Source organism: Pseudophryne corroboree, chromosome 1, assembly GCF_028390025.1.
Source record: "Pseudophryne corroboree isolate aPseCor3 chromosome 1, aPseCor3.hap2, whole genome shotgun sequence".
NCBI lineage: Eukaryota > Metazoa > Chordata > Amphibia > Anura > Myobatrachidae > Pseudophryne > Pseudophryne corroboree.
The window spans coordinates 685,086,166-685,108,839 of record NC_086444.1 but is presented as its reverse complement, the minus strand read 5'-3'; the positions used below and the strand labels follow the sequence as shown (position 1 = coordinate 685,108,839).

The 22,674-nt window shown below is 45.6% G+C and overlaps 1 protein-coding gene across 1 annotated transcript in view; it reads left to right on the top strand.

Annotated features, from left to right (window-relative positions):
• HSH2D (hematopoietic SH2 domain containing) overlaps positions 1–22,674 on the top strand; it is a 244,086-nt gene that overhangs the window by 190,677 nt on the left and 30,735 nt on the right. The window contains exon 4 of the mRNA XM_063914759.1: positions 19,672–19,837. Coding sequence (XP_063770829.1) covers positions 19,672–19,837 — 166 coding nt within the window. The remainder of the gene's footprint in view (positions 1–19,671; positions 19,838–22,674) is intronic.

Sequence of the window (22,674 nt, the reverse complement as noted above, 5' to 3'; positions counted from 1 at the left end):
TTTTTCATTGCCTCAATCGTGTAACGGGTGGCCCTATTGGAAGGTACACTAGTCTCATCGTCGTCGACACTGGAGTCGGTATCCGTGTCAACATCTGTGTCTGCCATCTGAGGTAGCGGGCGTTTTAGAGCCCCTGATGACATTTGAGATGCTTGGACAGGCAAAAGCTGAGTAGCCGGCTGTCCTATGTCGTCAAACCTTTTATGTAAGGAGTTGACACTGTCACGTAATTCCTTCCATAAGTCCATCCACACCGGTGTCGACCCCGCAGGGGGTGACATCCCATTCACAGGCATTTGCTCCGCCTCCACATCATTATCCTCATCATACATGTCGACACAGCAGTACCGACACACAGCACACACATAGGGAATGCTCTGACAGAGGATAGGACCCCACAAAGCCCTTTGGGGAGACAGAGGGAGAGTATGCCAGCACACACCAGAGCGCTATATATCACAGGGATATCACCTATAGAGTGTTTTCCCTTATAGCTGCATATATATTCTATACTGCACCTAATTTTGTGCCCCCCCCTCTTTTTTTAACCCTTTCTGTAGTGCAGAACTGCAGGGGAGAGCCAGGGAGCGATTCCTCCAGCGAAACTGTGAGGGAAAATGGCGCCAGTGTGCTGAGGGAGATGGCTCCGCCCCTTTTTTGGCGGGCTTTCTCCCGCTATTTTAATATATCTGGCAGGGGTTAATATACACCTATATAGCCTCTGGGGTTATATATGGTGTTAGTTTGCCAGCCAAGGTGTTAATATTGCTGCTCGGGGCGCCCCCCCCCAGCGCCCTGCACCCATCAGTGACCGCAGTGTGTGGTGTGCATGAGGAGCAATGGCACACAGCTGCAGTGCTGTGCGCTACCTTGGAGAAGACAGAAGTCTTCAGCCGCCGATTTTCCGAACCTTCTTGCTTCTGGCTCTGTAAGGGGGACGGCGGCGCGGCTCCGGGAACGGACGACGAGGTCGGGTCCTGTGTTCGATCCCTCTGGAGCTAATGGTGTCCAGTAGCCTAAGAAGCCCAAGCTACCACCACTTAGGTAGGTTCGCTTCTTCTCCCCTTAGTCCCTCGCTGCAGTGAGCCTGTTGCCAGCAGGTCTCACTGTAAAATAAAAAACCTAAACTATACTTTCTTTCTAGGAGCTCAGGAGAGCCCCTAGTGTGCATCCAGCTCAGCCGGGCACAGAAATCTAACCGAGGCTTGGAGGAGGGTCATAGGGGGAGGAGCCAGTGCACACCAGATAGTCCTAAAGCTTTCTTTAGATGTGCCCAGTCTCCTGCGGAGCCATCTATTCCCCATGGTCCTTACGGAGTCCCCAGCATCCACTAGGACGTCAGAGAAAGAACATTTACCAACGTAGCTACAACATTGTTTAACATGTAACCCCCCCAAAAAAACACAGGAAAAAATATACAATTACTACTAGTTTGCAACTGTCATTTATCTGATTAACCTACAAAGTATGGACTACTACAAAATAAAACTAACAAATTCTGCAAGCAATGACAAGGACATGCAACTTACAAACTAATCGATTAGTTCCGCAAAGGAAGAACAAAACAAACTGCCTACTTTTACACACAAAATAATGTTCAAAATAAAAGGTTAAAGAATATCACTCTGAGAATAGTCCCCAAAACACTGTAACCCCAACAACACAAGCCCACCATTGGACAGGCTACTTACCTGCTCAGAAAAATGAACGAGCTCTGTTCAGGAGAAAGTAAAAAACGCCTACTTTGGCAATTCCCAAATGAAAAAAAATGAATAAGCTACCTACAACATAAAGAATAAAACTCTGAGAATTGGGACAAACACACTGTAACCCCTAGAACTCTAACACTGCAAATTACATGTTAATCAACTATTAGATAATAAATATATATACAGAAAAAAACAACAAAAAACAATGATTATATTACATAAACTGAACCCCCAAAAATTTCAGCATTGGTCACCCCTACATACTCTTGTTTTATATTTTTTTTTTAAATGTTTGCAATTTTTAAGGATTAAAAAAGCATGCCGTCCTCTACATAACATAAAAAAAATAGCAATATAGCAAACGCACAGTAGTTTGGAATGTACAGCGAAAAAACTTACTCAAAACAATAGTAATTTGCCTACATGTCCGGCTAGCTTCTCTCCAGTTTCATGCCAAACACCCACAAACACTGGCTGCATGCAGGCCGTTTAAATAGCCAGTACTGCAATTACTGGAAAAATTAGTGTAATTAGCACCTGTGCAATTTCCCGCACTACAAACACACGCAGCTATAAATCGCCAGACAGCTGTGCCAACGCACATGCCATCAGCAACATGGCTACTCCAGAACAAATGGCTGCAGAGTTAAGCTTGGTGCAGCAGCAGATGGCCACTCTAACAGCCAGAAGGTTTGAGCTGCGGCAGCAGATGCTAAGAGCTGCCAGTGGTGATGGAGAAATAGCAGGACCCAGTACTGTCAGAACCCCATCTTCTGGCCAACACACACAGGGGTATGCTGTGAGTCCCCTGCCAGAGACAGAAACTGGGGAAACTGAGGTAGATTCTGGAGTACTAACACAAACCAAAACAAGCCACCCAGCAAGTGAAGAGGAAGATGGTGAGCAGGTACAGGACGAGGCCTCACAGGCTACGACCAAAAAGAGAAGGCGACAGCCCGCATTTACAAAGAGGGAGCTGCGAGTTCTGGTCACACAAGCCATGGACAAAATACGTAGAGGCAGCAAAAACATGGGTGCTGCGACAAAAGACCGCATCTGGAGGGATATTACGGATTCCGTAAATGAAGTCAGCTCATTTGTCCGCACGGTAGAAGACGGTAAGTGAATATTGACACACAATTTTTTTTTTTTTTAAACTTGTGATGTTGCTTATAGCAACCAAATACATAACATGTGTACAACAAGTAAGCAAAACAGGTATTTATAACTTTTATGTCCCTCACCCCTAATTCTAATCAAATATGTAGTTGGGCCGACTTCAAGTCCCGCCTGAAGGGCAAGAGGTCTGCGGAGTGGAATGCCTCGAGGGCAACAGGGGGAGGTCCCGCTGCCACTGTGGAGTATACAGACCTGGAGGAGCTGGTGATGGACTGTGTGAGCTACAAGGAGATGGGTGGGGTGTCTCGGATGGACACGGACCTGCCTGAAATTGTCAACCTACATGACTTGCCAGGTAAGTTTACACACATATAGAATGTACTTTTTTTAGTGTTTTTTTCAAACTTGTGATTTTTTTTTCCTATCCTTTTGTCTCTCATTCTTATATTTTCTTTTTACATAACACAGCACAGGAGGGTGAGTGAGTCAGAGGAGGGGTATCCGGCTGAGGTGGGGGGACCTAGTGAGTCCTCCAGTGTGGGTCGGCAGATTCCACTTGGCCAGATTCCAAAAGGCCCCCCCACCCAACCCTCTGCTATCCCAGGGATTCTGTCTAAAATTGCCAGTCATGGTAAGAGGCTGACTCAATTTCAGGACAAGATGCTCCGGGAGATAAGCCAGATATCTGTCTGGCTCACTGAGCACACGACCTGTGTTGGGCAAGGTGTAGCTCAACTCTGCCAAGGTCTGGCAGAGATCAGGCAGGGCCAAGCCGAACTCACCTCCTCGGTACAACAATTCTCCAGCTCTGTTGTCCAAGCTCTACAGGACATCGCTGGCCGCCTTGCCCACAGTGGCAGGGAGCCTGGCACACCTGCTCCCTCCCCTACCCCTGTCCAGGAAGAAGATCCCACTGGGCAGGGCCCTCGAAGGTCACTTCGCAGACCTATCCGTGACCAACCACGTCAGGCGGGTCGAAAGAAGAGAAAGTAATGTCTCTCCAGATGCGTCAACATTGCCCAGCACCCATGTTTTCCATGTTGCCTTTATGTATTTGTTTTGGCTTGTGTGGCCAGAATGGACAACTCCCTCATGCTGAAAGGGGGTTGTTGTGTTTTCTTTTGGTTTGTAGCCTGTGAGCATTATTCCTGTACACTTGATCCATCTTTCTCTTCCTAGCGTGCTGTGTCTGTTTGGGTTTGTGTATTGTGCCAAGAATCTACCGCAGTTTGACCAAAAGTATCCTGTGGCTGGGGGTTCACAACATATATATATATTTTTTTTATTTCAATTTTCTTTGGCCAGAGTACTGGCTTCTGTTATGTCAAAATCACCACTGGCAGCTGTTTGTTGCTATGTAAGGAAATATTTGTATATATTTCTAATATGCACATATGTAAAAAAAAAAAAAATCATGCTAATTTCTAGCCATGTTGGCTTATTGAATTTATTTAATTTCTTAAGTAAAAAAAAACTTGTTTGTGTGTTTATTTGAAAATTATGCATTCTAGAAAAATGTGTACAGTAAACTTTTACATTGCATATTTACATTTGTGGACCAAGGGAACAAACATTGAATATTCTTATTTGAAAATTTGTTTGCTTTCACAACAGTTAACTGTGCCTAGAAAAATAACTAACTTTTAAAACAACTTGGGTTACTAGGGGCAACATGCAGTGCCGTAACTAGACATTTTAGCGCTGTGTGCAAGAAACAGCATCGGCGCCCCCCCCCCTGCCATGTTTTGAAATTCATTTTACCTCCCCCCCACCCCCCGCCCCGTCAATCACACGCCGCTAGTTACAGGCATCAAAAAATAGGGGTGTGGCTTCATGGAGCATGCATTAGTCACATAACTCTGCATGGTAGTGCCCGTTACTCACACTACGCCGCACAGTATCGTCTGTTACTCGCATCACTCTGCATGGTAGCGCCCATTAGTCAAATTACACCACACGGTAGCATCCATTAGTCACATTACGCAGAGTGGTGGCATCCATTAGTCGCAATACACAGTGCGATAGCTTCGGTCAATCACATTACACAGCGCTGTAACGTCTGTCAGTAGTCACATTACACAGCACGGTAGCGTCCGTCGTCCACATTACACACCACGGTAGCGTCCATCGTCCACATTACACAGCACAGTAGCGTCCATCGGCCACATTACACAGCACGGTAGCGTCCGTCGGCCACATTACACAGCATGGCAGCATCCGAGTCACAGACAGTAGTACTCCATATATATATATATATATATATATATATATATAGATCTATCTATCTATCTATCTATACATATATATATATATATAGATCTATCTATATATATATATAGATCTATCTATATATATATATATAGATATATAGATCTATCTATATATATAGATATATATATCTATATATAAATCCATCTACTGCCGGCACTCTGTTCACAAGGCAGCTTGCTCCGGTGCCATATCCAAATTCAGATAAACGTCCATGTAAGAAGGCACTCAGGAGACATCAATGATAGCAAAAAATTCAAAGTGTATTCACGGTCACGGTCACGTGACCGTGAATACACTTTGAATTTTTTGCTATCATTGATGTCTCCTGAGTGCCTTCTTACATGGACGTATATCTATATATATATATATATATATATATATATATCTATATATATATAAATATATATATAGATATATATATAGATATATATCTATATATATAATATATATATATATATATATATATATACACAAACACATTAGATTAATATATGTGCAGCACCTACATGTCATGCCTGGTAAGCATTGTCTGCACGAGGGACGAGGGGAGGCAGAAGAGAGACTTCACTCGTGAGAGAACCGAAGGCAGCAGCAGCAACCATCTATAGGCTAAAACACACTACCGGGCTTTTGCCGGCAGGGAAAAAGCCGGACGGCTTTTTCCCGTGCCGGCATTGTAGTTAACAGTGTGAGGGCTAGGGTCCCTTCACTTTGCACGGCCCCACGGCAGCCGGGTCTCACCACTGGAAGGTCCGGCGGCCAGGCGGCCGCCGGGCCGTCTTTGCAGCCAGTGAACCGTGTGTGTGAAGGGGAGCTTTCACACACGTTTTTTTCTGAAGCCGTGTCTGATGCTGCACATGCGCACAGCATCACACACGGCTCAAAGCCGTCCTGTGTGCGAGACTCTGCCGGTTTCTCCCGGATGGCAAAAAGCCGGACAAAGTTTGTCCGGCTTTTTGCCATCCGGGAGAAACCGGCCAGTGTGTTACATAGAGATGAGCGGGTTCGGTTTCTCTGAATCCGAACCCGCCAGAACTTCATGGTTTTTTTCACGGGTCCGAGCAGACTCGGATCTTCCCGCCTTGCTCGGTTAACCCGAGCGCGCCCGAACGTCATCATGACGCTGTCGGATTCTCGCGAGGCTCGGATTCTATCGCGAGACTCGGATTCTATATAAGGAGCCGCGCGTCGCCGCCATTTTCACACGTGCATTGAGATTGATAGGGAGAGGACGTGGCTGGCGTCCTCTCCATTTAGATTATAAGAGACTGAGAGAGATTTACTGGAGCTGACTAGGAGGAGTACTGTTACTGTAGAAGTGTAGAGACTGAGTGGAGAGAGTTTACTAGTGAGGACAGTGCAGTTTACTTTATAATCCGTTCTCTGCCTGAAAAAAGCGATACACAGCACACAGTGACTCAGTCACATACCATATCTGTGTGCACTGCTCAGGCTCAGGCCAGTGTGCTGCATCATCTATTATCTATATATAATATTATATATATCTGTCTGACTGCTCAGCTCACACAGCTTATAATTGTGGGGGAGACTGGGGAGCACTACTGCAGTGCCAGTTATAGGTTATAGCAGGAGCCAGGAGTACATAATATATTATATAGTGAGTGACCACCAGACACACAGTGCAGTTTATTTAATATATCCGTTCTCTGCCTGAAAAAAGCGATACACACAGTGACTCAGTCAGTCACATACCATATCTGTGTGCACTGCTCAGGCTCAGGCCAGTGTGCTGCATCATCTATTATCTATATATAATATTATATATATCTGTCTGACTGCTCAGCTCACACAGCTTATAATTGTGGGGGAGACTGGGGAGCACTACTGCAGTGCCAGTTATAGGTTATAGCAGGAGCCAGGAGTACATAATATATTATATAGTGAGTGACCACCAGACACACAGTGCAGTTTATTTAATATATCCGTTCTCTGCCTGAAAAAAGCGATACACACAGTGACTCAGTCAGTCACATACCATATCTGTGTGCACTGCTCAGGCTCAGGCCAGTGTGCTGCATCATCTATTATCTATATATAATATTATATATATCTGTCTGACTGCTCAGCTCACACAGCTTATAATTGTGGGGGAGACTGGGGAGCACTACTGCAGTGCCAGTTATAGGTTATAGCAGGAGCCAGGAGTACATAATATATTATATAGTGAGTGACCACCAGACACACAGTGCAGTTTATTTAATATATCCGTTCTCTGCCTGAAAAAAGCGATACACACAGTGACTCAGTCAGTCACATACCATATCTGTGTGCACTGCTCAGGCTCAGGCCAGTGTGCTGCATCATCTATATATATTATATATCTGTCTGACTGCTCAGCTCACACAGCTTATAATTGTGGGGGAGACTGGGGAGCACTACTGCAGTGCCAGTTATAGGTTATAGCAGGAGCCAGGAGTACATATTATATTAAAATTAAACAGTGCACACTTTTGCTGCAGGAGTGCCACTGCCAGTGTGACTGACCAGTGACCTGACCACACTGACCACCAGTATAGTTAGTAGTATACTTATATTGTGATTGCCTGAAAAAGTTAAACACTCGTCGTGTGACTTCACTTGTGTGTTTTTTTTTTTTTTATTCTATAAAAATAAAACTCATTCTGCTGACAGACAGTGTCCAGCAGGTCCGTCATTATATAATATATAATATATACCTGTCCGGCTGCAGTAGTGATATATATATATTTTTTATATCATTTATCATCCAGTCGCAGCAGACACAGTACGGTAGTTCACGGCTGTGGCTACCTCTGTGTCTCTGCACTCGGCAGGCAGTCCGTCCATAATTGTAATACCACCTAACCGTGGATTTTTTTCATTCTTCTTTATACATACATAGTTACATAGACATCTTCTCTTTATCAACCAGTCTATATTAGCTGCAGACACAGTACAGTACGGTAGTTCACGGCTGTGGCTACCTCTGTGTCTGCACTCGGCAGGCAGTCCGTCCATAATTGTATACCACCTAACCGTGGTTTTTTTTCATTCTTCTTTATACATACATAGTTACATAGACATCTTCTCTTTATCAACCAGTCTATATTAGCTGCAGACACAGTACAGTACGGTAGTTCACGGCTGTGGCTACCTCTGTGTCTGCACTCGGCAGGCAGTCCGTCCATAATTGTATACCACCTAACCGTGGATTTTTTTCAGTCTTCTTTATACATACATAGTTACATAGACATCTTCTCTTTATCAACCAGTCTATATTAGCTGCAGACACAGTACAGTACGGTAGTTCACGGCTGTGGCTACCTCTGTGTCTGCAGTCGGCAGGCAGTCCATAATTGTATACTAGTATCCATCTCCATTGTTTACCTGAGGTGCCTTTTAGTTGTGCCTATTAAAATATGGAGAACAAAAATGTTGAGGTTCCAAAATTAGGGAAAGATCAAGATCCACTTCCACCTCGTGCTGAAGCTGCTGCCACTAGTCATGGCCGAGACGATGAAATGCCAGCAACGTCGTCTGCCAAGGCCGATGCCCAATGTCATAGTACAGAGCATGTCAAATCCAAAACACCAAATATCAGAAAAAAAAGGACTCCAAAACCTAAAATAAAATTGTCGGAGGAGAAGCGTAAACTTGCCAATATGCCATTTACCACACGGAGTGGCAAGGAACGGCTGAGGCCCTGGCCTATGTTCATGGCTAGTGGTTCAGCTTCACATGAGGATGGAAGCACTCAGCCTCTCGCTAGAAAAATGAAAAGACTCAAGCTGGCAAAAGCAGCACAGCAAAGAACTGTGCATTCTTCGAAATCCCAAATCCACAAGGAGAGTCCAATTGTGTCGGTTGCGATGCCTGACCTTCCCAACACTGGACGTGAAGAGCATGCGCCTTCCACCATTTGCACGCCCCCTGCAAGTGCTGGAAGGAGCACCCGCAGTCCAGTTCCTGATAGTCAGATTGAAGATGTCAGTGTTGAAGTACACCAGGATGAGGAGGATATGGGTGTTGCTGGCGCTGGGGAGGAAATTGACCAGGAGGATTCTGATGGTGAGGTGGTTTGTTTAAGTCAGGCACCCGGGGAGACACCTGTTGTCCATGGGAGGAATATGGCCGTTGACATGCCAGGTGAAAATACCAAAAAAATCAGCTCTTCGGTGTGGAGGTATTTCACCAGAAATGCGGACAACAGGTGTCAAGCCGTGTGTTCCCTTTGTCAAGCTGTAATAAGTAGGGGTAAGGACGTTAACCACCTCGGAACATCCTCCCTTATACGTCACCTGCAGCGCATTCATAATAAGTCAGTGACAAGTTCAAAAACTTTGGGTGACAGCGGAAGCAGTCCACTGACCAGTAAATCCCTTCCTCTTGTAACCAAGCTCACGCAAACCACCCCACCAACTCCCTCAGTGTCAATTTCCTCCTTCCCCAGGAATGCCAATAGTCCTGCAGGCCATGTCACTGGCAATTCTGACGAGTCCTCTCCTGCCTGGGATTCCTCCGATGCATCCTTGCGTGTAACGCCTACTGCTGCTGGCGCTGCTGTTGTTGCCGCTGGGAGTCGATGGTCATCCCAGAGGGGAAGTCGTAAGCCCACTTGTACTACTTCCAGTAAGCAATTGACTGTTCAACAGTCCTTTGCAAGGAAGATGAAATATCACAGCAGTCATCCTACTGCAAAGCGGATAACTGAGGCCTTGACAACTATGTTGGTGTTAGACGTGCGTCCGGTATCCGCCGTTAGTTCACAGGGAACTAGACAATTTATTGAGGCAGTGTGCCCCCGTTACCAAATACCATCTAGGTTCCACTTCTCTAGGCAGGCGATACCGAGAATGTACACGGACGTCAGAAAAAGACTCACCAGTGTCCTAAAAAATGCAGTTGTACCCAATGTCCACTTAACCACGGACATGTGGACAAGTGGAGCAGGGCAGGGTCAGGACTATATGACTGTGACAGCCCACTGGGTAGATGTATGGACTCCCGCCGCAAGAACAGCAGCGGCGGCACCAGTAGCAGCATCTCGCAAACGCCAACTCTTTCCTAGGCAGGCTACGCTTTGTATCACCGCTTTCCAGAATACGCACACAGCTGAAAACCTCTTACGGCAACTGAGGAAGATCATCGCGGAATGGCTTACCCCAATTGGACTCTCCTGTGGATTTGTGGCATCGGACAACGCCAGCAATATTGTGTGTGCATTAAATATGGGCAAATTCCAGCACGTCCCATGTTTTGCACATACCTTGAATTTGGTGGTGCAGAATTTTTTAAAAAACGACAGGGGCGTGCAAGAGATGCTGTCGGTGGCCAGAAGAATTGCGGGACACTTTCGGCGTACAGGCACCACGTACAGAAGACTGGAGCACCACCAAAAACTACTGAACCTGCCCTGCCATCATCTGAAGCAAGAAGTGGTAACGAGGTGGAATTCAACCCTCTATATGCTTCAGAGGTTGGAGGAGCAGCAAAAGGCCATTCAAGCCTATACAATTGAGCACGATATAGTAGGTGGAATGCACCTGTCTCAAGCGCAGTGGAGAATGATTTCAACGTTGTGCAAGGTTCTGATGCCCTTTGAACTTGCCACACGTGAAGTCAGTTCAGACACTGCCAGCCTGAGTCAGGTCATTCCCCTCATCAGGCTTTTGCAGAAGAAGCTGGAGACATTGAAGGAGGAGCTAACACGGAGCGATTCCGCTAGGCATGTGGGACTTGTGGATGGAGCCCTTAATTCGCTTAACAAGGATTCACGGGTGGTCAATCTGTTGAAATCAGAGCACTACATTTTGGCCACCGTGCTCGATCCTAGATTTAAAGCCTACCTTGGATCTCTCTTTCCGGCAGACACAAGTCTGCTGGGGTTCAAAGACCTGCTGGTGACAAAATTGTCAAGTCAAGCGGAACGCGACCTGTCAACATCTCCTCCTTCACATTCTCCCGCAACTGGGGGTGCGAGGAAAAGGCTCAGAATTCCGAGCCCACCCGCTGGCGGTGATGCAGGGCAGTCTGGAGCGACTGCTGATGCTGACATCTGGTCCGGACTGAAGGACCTGACAACGATTACGGACATGTCGTCTACTGTCACTGCATATGATTCACTCAACATTGATAGAATGGTGGAGGATTATATGAGTGACCGCATCCAAGTAGGCACGTCACACAGTCCGTACTTATACTGGCAGGAAAAAGAGGCAATTTGGAGGCCCTTGCACAAACTGGCTTTATTCTACCTAAGTTGCCCTCCCACAAGTGTGTACTCCGAAAGAGTGTTTAGTGCCGCCGCTCACCTTGTCAGCAATCGGCGTACGAGGTTACATCCAGAAAATGTGGAGAAGATGATGTTCATTAAAATGAATTATAATCAATTCCTCCGCGGAGACATTGACCAGCAGCAATTGCCTCCACAAAGTACACAGGGAGCTGAGATGGTGGATTCCAGTGGGGACGAATTGATAATCTGTGAGGAGGGGGATGTACACGGTGATATATCGGAGGGTGAAGATGAGGTGGACATCTTGCCTCTGTAGAGCCAGTTTGTGCAAGGAGAGATTAATTGCTTCTTTTTTGGGGGGGGTCCAAACCAACCCGTCATATCAGTCACAGTCGTGTGGCAGACCCTGTCACTGAAATGATGGGTTGGTTAAAGTGTGCATGTCCTGTTCTGTTTATACAACATAAGGGTGGGTGGGAGGGCCCAAGGACAATTCCATCTTGCACCTCTTTTTTCTTTTCTTTTTCTTTGCATCATGTGCTGATTGGGGAGGGTTTTTTGGAAGGGACATCCTGCGTGACACTGCAGTGCCACTCCTAGATGGGCCCGGTGTTTGTGTCGGCCACTAGGGTCGCTAATCTTACTCACACAGCTACCTCATTGCGCCTCTTTTTTTCTTTGCGTCATGTGCTGTTTGGGGAGGGTTTTTTGGAAGGGACATCCTGCGTGACACTGCAGTGCCACTCCTAGATGGGCCCGGTGTTTGTGTCGGCCACTAGGGTCGCTAATCTTACTCACACAGCTACCTCATTGCGCCTCTTTTTTTCTTTGCGTCATGTGCTGTTTGGGGAGGGTTTTTTGGAAGGGACATCCTGCGTGACACTGCAGTGCCACTCCTAGATGGGCCCGGTGTTTGTGTCGGCCACTAGGGTCGCTAATCTTACTCACACAGCTACCTCATTGCGCCTCTTTTTTTCTTTGCGTCATGTGCTGTTTGGGGAGGGTTTTTTGGAAGGGACATCCTGCGTGACACTGCAGTGCCACTCCTAGATGGGCCCGGTGTTTGTGTCGGCCACTAGGGTCGCTAATCTTACTCACACAGCTACCTCATTGCGCCTCTTTTTTTCTTTGCATCATGTGCTGTTTGGGGAGGGTTTTTTGGAAGGGCCATCCTGCGTGACACTGCAGTGCCACTCCTAGATGGGCCCGGTGTTTGTGTCGGCCACTAGGGTCGCTAATCTTACTCACACAGCTACCTCATTGCGCCTCTTTTTTTCTTTGCGTCATGTGCTGTTTGGGGAGGGTTTTTTGGAAGGGACATCCTGCGTGACACTGCAGTGCCACTCCTAGATGGGCCCGGTGTTTGTGTCGGCCACTAGGGTCGCTTATCTTACTCACACAGCGACCTCGGTGCAAATTTTAGGACTAAAAATAATATTGTGAGGTATTCAGAATAGACTGAAAATGAGTGTAAATTATGGTTTTTGAGGTTAATAATACTTTGGGATCAAAATGACCCCCAAATTCTATGATTTAAGCTGTTTTTTAGTGTTTTTTGAAAAAAACACCCGAATCCAAAACACACCCGAATCCGACAAAAAAAATTCGGTGAGGTTTTGCCAAAACGCGTTCGAACCCAAAACACGGCCGCGGAACCGAACCCAAAACCAAAACACAAAACCCGAAAAATTTCAGGCGCTCATCTCTATGTTACAGCCCTATGAGAGGAGTTATCTCATAGACGTTCCCGGAAGTGTATATAACTGTGCAGTGCTGAGAAGAGCAGGAGGAGGGGGGCGGACTGTCAGAGGGGGACTGAACGTGGGGAGAGACTGAGTCTACACAGGCAGCGCAGCGCTGCGCCGCTGCCCACTGTAGTGTAATGTATATTAGCAGCGCTGCCTCCGGCAGGGAAGGTGCCGGGCGCAGCGCTACTAATATTACACTACACTACAGCGGGCAGCGGCGCAGCTGGTGAGGAGCAATCAGTGTGTGCGGAGGGTGCGCCCACAGCCTAACTGCGCTGTGTGCAATGCCTCCTTCGCACACACCTAGTTACGGCACTGGCAACATGCCATAGTATTCTAAATGGTCACATGTTACAAAACAGTAATAACAGTGTGTTAGTAAGAATCATTAAGCGTAGGCTGCAGGCTCATGTTATTCGGTATGTCCAAAGGAAAATTACAATTTAGGAAACATGGCATGTTTGCATTAAGCAGATGCAGTTTGTAAGTTGCTTTATTCACACTTGATCAAGGAGAATATTTGTTAACAAAAAAAAAAACATGCTTTTAACAGCAAAGTTTAAAAAATTACACCTAGAAAACCAGAACAATATTTGTCAGTGTGTCAGATTTTGACATGCTAAATGTTAAATTGGTATGTGTAAAAACAATTACTGGTAAGAGTACTTTGTAACTGCAGCGTTTGCCAATTATTTGCTAAGCAAGTGACTTATAGGCCCTACACACTTGGCGATATTCTGAAAGATATGAACGATCTCGTTCATAAATGAACGAGAACTCGTTCATATATTTCAGTGTGGAGACTTAAGCGATGAACGATGCGCGTCCCCGCGCTCGTTCATCGCTGGTCTCCCGTCGGTTGTGCATGCAGGCCAATATGGACGATCTCGTCCATATTTGCCTGCACTTCAATGCAGCCGGGTGACGGGGGGAGTGAAGAAACTTCACTCCCCCCGTCACTGCCCCCCCGCCGCCGGGTCGCTCGTCGGCCGTATCGGCCGTCGGGCACCTCGGCGGCACATCGCCAAGTGAGTAGGGCCCTTTAGATTGCCAATTAACAGCTAAATATGCCTTAACACACTTGTTGTAGAAGTTAGCAAAGTCTGAGTAGCTGCAGACTAAGGGTGTGTACACACGGTGAGATCCCTGCTATGTTCGATTTTGACTATGCGATTTCCCTTGAACTCCCCCAGAGCCCAGATGGCACAGATTGTACAGATTTTTACTATCTGTGCTTGAGATTTTGTCTATGTACGATTTTGACTAAGTGCCAATTTTGACTATACTTTGTACTAGATTGTACACTAGATAGTCAAGATTGACTTGCCTGCACAGTCTATCTAGCCTTGCGATACCGACCCCACGGGAGCGCGCATCGGGATCGAATCTGTATCGCAAGCTGCCTGGCACCATAAGATATGCACTAATTTTTCATAAGATATTGACTATATAGTCAAAATCTCACAGATTTATCTCACCGTGTGTACACACCCTTACTCCTAGGCTGCGTTCACCTAGCGAACATTTCTTGTATACTTATAACCATCAGCTACGCATTTCTGCAAAAAATACGCCTACTGCCATTTGCATACTCCCACACTAGCCGCCCACTTGCCCGTCCATTTTGTTAGATAGCGAAGCCAAGCCTCTGCACTGCCTCCAGCACACCCTGTTTTCATTAGAGTAGTGCGTTCTGAAAATCTGTTTGTATTCTTGCACAAGCGTCGTATCACTGGCTCTGCGCACGTGCATTAAAGCTTTTGCGCATGCGCAGTTTGCAACTTTTCGCCGATTGCGATGCGATAAACTGCTGCGAACAACTCGGAATGAATGCCTATATGCAGGGCATAACTTCATACCAGATGCCCGGAAGGAAACTTGACGATGTCAATCTAGCACCGGCGATAGCTGTCTCTGGCACCCCTACACACGGAGCGATGTGTTCTTAATTTCTAAGCAATCTAGTCAGATTGTTTAGAAATGAAGGCCCTCATTCCAAGTTGTTCGCTCGCTAGCTACTTTTAGCAGAAATGCAAACGCAAAGCCGCCGCCCTCTGGGAGTATATCTTAGCATAGCAGAATTGCTAACGAAAGATTAGCAATTCTGCTATTAAGTATTTCCTTGCAGTTTCTGAGTAGCTCCAGACCTACTCCTAGATTGCGATCACCTCAGTCCGTTTAGTTCCTGGTCTGACGTCACAAACACGCCCAGCGTCCGGCCAGCCACTCCTCCGTTTCTCCAGCCACTCCTGCATTTTTAAGATCAGATCAGCAACATGTGAAAGATTTCAATCACAATTTATATAAACTTATGAATAACTGCAGCTGTTATACATACACACACACACACACACACACACACACACACACACACATATGCACACGCACACACAGCCACATACGCACACACACAGGCCCATACACACTGCCACAAACGGGCATACACATGTCCATAGAGACACACACACATGCACATTGCCACATATGCACAACCACAGCCACATATGCACACACCCAGCCCCATACACAGGCCCATATACACGCACACAGACACACACGGGCATACACAGGTCCATAAGGACACACACACATGCACACTGCCACATATGCACAGCCACATATGCACACACCCAGCCCCACACACAGGCCCATATACACACACACACACACACACACACACACACACACACACACACACACACATACACGCACAGCCACATATATAGACATGTCGCAATATGCACACATCCACATATACATGCACACAGCCCCATATGCACATAGCCCCATATGCACACACAGCCCCATACACACACACACAGCCCCTCCCCATATCCACATTCACAGCCCGATATGCAAACACAGCCCCCAACATGCACACACACAGAGACCCATATACACAAAGCCCCATATGCACACACACAAACCCCCATGCACACAAACCCCATATACACCACCCCATATGCGCACACACAGCTCCATATACACACACAGCTCCATATATACACACACAATCCCCCATGTGCACACAAACTCCATATACACACACAAACCTCCATGCACATACACACAGCCACATATACACAACCCCCATATGCACACACACAGCACCCATATACACCTACACAGCCCCCCATATGCGCGCACACACACACACACACACACACACACACACACACACACACACACACACACACACACACAGCCCCATATACACACATAGTGTCCCAAACACTGCAGCCATGACTGCAGCTCCTTATCTATATATGGTATTTTCTAGAGCAGAGCAGCCAACTTCTAGGCAGCATAAGCCACAGCAGGGGAGGAGAATGCTGGCGGGAGATGGGAACAGCAGGGCTGTCAGTAGGTGGGCGCATTGCCTGACACTGCCAGCAAACCCCGCCTCTTCCCCCCACTGACATTTGGCTGGAGTGGAGCAGGTCATCAGAGGCAATGGAAAACGTCGGGCCAGGTGCCCCCTTCAGAGCTGGAGCCTGACGGCGACTGACTCCATTCCCTCCGCAACTTCTGTCACTGCTTGTATGCAAGGTACAGAGATACTGCCTGTATATGAGGAACCCCTGGTGGGTCCCACTGACAGAGGGCCCACCTCCTCTTTACATTATACTGCACAGGACTATAGTGTATTTTCTACAGTGCATTCCTGTTATTAATCTGGTACATTATCATGCATGCGGTATCAGTATTTACGATATATATTTAACAAGTGACCCAGACCAAGCACTCACTAATGGTTAGCCAATCCTGTGTGGTGGCTGGTCACAACAGCTCTAGAGACACCGATAAGCATGGGCTCCTACCACTGCTTTCCCATGGAGGGCCCTTAGCACTTAGCTAAATATTTGCATGTATCACCGTGCAGACACTCTGCATGACATCAGAGGTAATGATCATGACACAATAAGTAAAAATGTAATTTTAAAGTCCTCAGTATTACTCCTGAAGTACCCCCTTAATTATGAAAAAATTAACTTTTTTTTTCTTCTCCTCAGATGATAAAGCCTTATTTCTGTAATAAATCATGAAATTAGGCAGACATCAGAGTTTTCTTTATATTGGGGGTCATTCCTAGTTGTTCGCTCGCTAGTTTTTAGCAGCCGTGCAAATGCATAGTTGCCCCCACTGGGGAGTGTATTTTCGCTTTGCAGAAGTGCGAACACTTGTGCATCAGTGCGCCTGCAAAATCTTTTTGTGCAAAACAAGACCATCCCTGTAGTTACTCTAGTGTGCGTTGATTCTAATGATGGAGGGACGTCTTTTTACGTCACACACCAGCCCAGCAGTCGCCCAGCCACGCCTGTGTTTTTCCTGACACGCCTGCGTTTTTCTAAGCACTCCCTGAAAACATTCAATTGCAACCCAGAAACGCCCACTTCATGTCAATCTTCCTGCATTCGGCCATGCGACTGAAAGCTTCGCTAGAACCACTATGCTCTTTGTACCCATATGTCACGCGTGCGCATTGAGATGCATACGCTTGCGCAGATTAGCCATTTTTTTCACTGATTGCTGCGATGCGAACGGCAGCTAGCAATCAACTCGGAATGACCCCCATTATGTGATGTACAGTATTTGCACATTTCATACTTGCCAGCTATCCCTGAATGTCAAGGAGACATAGCAGAAATAGCAGAAATCTCCCTGACTCCCTGAAAAGTCTAGCAATATCCTTGATTGCACCATATTCACATTTTGTGGCTATTTTATTCTTGGGGAAAAACAGAAATATATACATTCCAGTGGGATCATCATTTCCTGTATTGGTTAGAAGGTACAATAATACCTATAGGTGCATGCATTTTCATTTAAGGTTTCTTGTGACCACTTATATCGTGCCACATGTGAGTAGAACACAATACATGAGCAAGCCCTGTACAGAATCAGTGTGTTTTTATCAACAGGTAGATCTTACTAATGCTGGCCATACACTTGTGCGATGCCCCGCGACGCGACATCGCGGGGCATCGCACCGGCAGTTCAGGTGCAATGAAATCGCACCTGAACTGCCAGAGTGATTACCATGCGATCATATGATAGATCACATGGTAATCACGTGATGGGCACGTCACCGCCGAGTGGGAGCGACCTCTGGCCGCTCCCGGCAGGTGCCCATCGCACATCGCAATGCGATATATTGCATGTGTTTAAAAAAACACATGCAATCGCACTGCGATATGAGAAATATTAAGTGCAGCAGATACTATCATGAGACGTGACATTCGAGCGGCGTGCCCGCACATCGCATCTCATGGTACCTTAAATGTGCATACAATCCTTCGATTTTTCTCACAGATGCGGTCAAAATCGAAGGATTATACCTTATATCTCATAAGTGTATGGGCAGCATAACGACTCTGGGGCTCATTTACATTTGGGTGTAAGTCCCATTTATAACACACCTCTCAAATGTAGCAGTACACGTCCGCAATTACAGGTGTTTGCTTTCACAATCTCCTTGAAATGTTTTTTAAAAAGTAGGCAAGTATGGCACATTTAGGTCCATTGATATTTGTTCACATGTATGCACTTTGCCATTGAGAGTGTGTCAGTATGATGCAAAATACTTCCCCATGAAGGGATTGAAGGTCATGGTGCTAAGACTCTGCAGCTACCAGATAAACTGGCCAAGCAGGCGAAAATGTGCAAACACCTCCCCCTAAGTAAATTAAAATCTCTCCTGCTAGAAAAGTTTGGCACCTCTGCAGTTGCCATTATCTTGATGTGCTAATTCATGAGGTCACTCTTACAAATGTGGAATAGATACAAAATGTCACAAAGTTTGTAGAAAACATGTTTGTGAAGCACAAGCAAGACATTCCTGAATAATGGCAACACTTTGGTGGCAATATGTTCTCTACATGTTTATGATGAGTGCTGGCAGTGCCCCTGTTAAAAAGATAAAACCAAATAAAACAATTAAATTGTCAGCCGGGGATGGAACTTTGAATCGCCGAGGCCTAAACCTAAGTATGGGATGGGCCTGTGACACTTCTTTCCTCACAGGCATTATCCGGTTTACTATATAGGCCCCTAAGTCCTATGTACTAAACCTGAGTATGCTATGTAGATTTTAAAACTTTAATAGCAAGGGGGGAGGTCACCCCCTTTGGATGCAGACTTCCTGGCCCTTTTCTGAGCTGTTCCCAGTCAGTCATCCTGAGTCAACTGTGGTTTGCTCATATGGCCAAGGGCTGCAACCAGTGGCGGCTCCAGAGTTTGGGCTCAAACTTCAAATAGGGGAGCCACACCCACTGTCAATGAGTCTCAGCTGGTGATGTTTGGCAGGGTTTGAGGCGGCAGTTATAGCTCCTCTAGTTGAATTTTGAAGCCACCAGTTGCTGCGGCCGTCGCTATGATCTGATGCTGCATCTTCGTATGCAACACTCAGATCTGCAGTTCTGTCAGGGCGCATCTTTTGTCCTCAGACACCTCATGCAGCATTAGAATATTTCTCATCACTGCTGCATCAAAACATTCAGCACCGATCACAGTTGAATAACATCCATTTCTGAATCAGGCCCTATAACAATGTTTGGTTTTCAGTGACAATCGCCCACTTATATACTGTATGTTTAATTTTTCTTTGTAGAGCTGCAGATCGCTACAGGCATTTTATGATTGATGTTTTGAAGGATCAACAATGCAAGCTTTCAGGAGATGCAAGAGTTTATGGGACACTAGAGGACCTAGTAAACTTTCATAAACAATCTCCCTTTTACCCTTATAATGAACTTTTAACTCACCCTTGTGGTCAGGTATGTCTCATAGTCAGTTTATATTATTTAGTAAAAAACACATATTTACTGTGCTAGAAATAACTACCTGAAATCTGTTATATGCCTTGGTTTACAATGACATAGTTGGAAACAGTAAGAAAATAAAAATGAGAACAACTGGAGGAGACAGCACCTTTCTGATGTTGGTGGAAATAAGCCTGAATATTTATATCAACGTTACAAAGAGTAATCTGATTACTGCCATCATGGCAGGATTAACTGTCACATGGGTCTGGAGCTGAAAATGTCAAGGGCCTATACTAAGAAGGGGAGGAGCTGTGACCAGTTGTGGGTGTGGCAGAGCTATTTGGCTCACCCACATACATAAAAATAAACAAACTGCATCATTTTGTGACAGAATAACATAATTTTAATGCTTATGATTTATGTCCGACTGTGTGGCCTGCTACAGTAGGTTGCTGGTCATCATCATACTGCCATGATGATGGGCCTATTTTTATGTGGATGCCTGGAGTTGTAGCTCCATCTGCCCTATTGTTTTTTTTTTTAAATTCAATAATTTTTATTGAATGTTTTTGTTTGGTTACAGAAAGTAAAACACAACACACCAATAAAACATTGCTGTTGGTAACAATAGTAAACAACAGTTAGCAAATCAATTCAGCCCGCAGAATCACATTCGGACATTACCGAGAAATATACCTATTCGATATATAACTATAAAAACTATATAAGATAGAAAACAGTGGTTTCCAATGACCATATTCGATTATGGCACCATACAATTACAACGTTATTAATTTATGCCGGATACATAGATGATTAGCCTAAGTGAAAATCATATTAAATAACATTTTTGTGCAAGCAATATATACATTGTCTTATCTGCTACATGTAGCATCAAAAAAGTACTACAATGAAACTGAACTAGCATCTGGAGGCATAGTAATGTGAGCACCCCTAACATATGGCGAAGGTAGCCATCTATCCCATATCTTATAACATTTATTGATAGCTTTCCTGGATATGTAGACAAATTTTTCATATGCCACCATAGTATTCACTAGGGCTATCCAGGAAGCAATATCTGGACCATTAGGTACCATCCACGACCGGGCTATAGAAACCTGTGCAAGAGCACGTAGGTTGATGACATAACATCTGGAGGGGACGTCCAGCAACTCCTCATCCAACACCGCCAATATACATACAAGAGGGGATAGCGCATCAGCAGGTATTCCAGTGGAAACTATAATCCTAATTACATCCTGCCAGAATGCATTCTATCCAACAGTACCAGATCATGTGCCAAAACTTAACCCCTTCTAGAGCACACTTGGGACACCTAGAATCCATTCTGCCACCGAATCTCAGTAACCTCAGGAGTAATATAGACTCTGTGTAAAACAAAAAGATGCACCTGTTGAAATCGGATTGTTGTGGTCGCCAGTCTAGAAGCACCCAGTGCATCCTCCCAAATATCATTTGAAATGGGCCCCAGATCACCCTCCCATTTAGATTTAAGAGAAAGAAGGGCCACATCATGGTAGGCATGGAGCAGAGCTGAATAAAATATTGAAATTTTACAATTTTGAGTATTAAAAAACAGGTCACGAACGGGTGTGTCCCGGAGCATAAGGGGGGCGGCCGCAAATTGAGTTTGACAAGAGTGGCAAAGTTGCAGATATCTATTAAAATAAAAGGTAGGAGTATTAAAATCCTCCTGGAGTTGTTGGAAAGACTTAAATATACCCATGTGATATAATTGCCCAAGAGACTGTACTCCCTGATGGTTCCAGACCTCCCTTATCTGTAACGAAGCAAGCTTGTTAAACGTACGCACATATGCCAAGGGCGTTTCCGGGTTCCAACCCTCTCCTTTTAGCAATCTATGCGTCTGTCTCCAAACTAAAATTGCTTGTTTAATAACTAGAAGGTTAAGAAGTGATATATTGTCACTCAACAGTAGTTGTATTGGGGTACAATTCCGGTCAGTTTCATATATAATTCGGGAGATCAATTCATCCCTGCCAGGGTCATGTAACCACTTACTGATATGTACCAATTGTGCTGCTAGATAATACAAGCTAAATTTAGGGAGGGCCAGGCCCCCAGAGTCACGCGGGCGTGTGAGGGTGTCCAATTTTATTCTGACCCGACGACTAGACCATACAAGAAAATTATCAATTTTCCAAAAAGGTTTTTAAGGGGAGATAAACAGGGGAGTGTTGCAGCGCATACAGCAATTTAGGCAGGGTGACCATTTTCACTAGATTAATTCTACCCGTTATAGTAAGAGGTAAAGTTACGGGAATGTAAATAATCCATATGAGGTTTTATATTTAAAGAAAAGTATTGAGAGGGATTATATGTGACCCATATACCCAAATACTTAAATGAGTCTACCCAGCGAAGAGGAAGGGCCATGGGAGGGACACTAGGACGAGCACCACGAAAAGGCTGGATGCAAGACTTATCCCAATTAATGGACAAACCTGAGTACCCGCCAAAGGTGTCGATAATACGCAGCACGTGTGGCATGGTATTGCAATAGTCTGATATAAACAGCAGGATATCATCCGCATACAGAGCGATTTTGTCCATGACGTGGCCCACCCGGAATCCCCCCACCCGTGAGTCAGAATGCACCAGATACGCTAAGGGCTCCACTGCCAAGGCAAAAAGGATAGGGGATAGTGGGCAACCCTGCCTTGTACCCCTGGCTAGAGGGAATGCAGAGGAAATTTATCCGTTTATCAAGACCCTGGCTGAGGGAGTGGAATACAGTAGCTTGACCCATCGTATAAAGCGTGGTCCAATGCCGAAGCGGGCCATAGACCCCCACAAGAACGCCC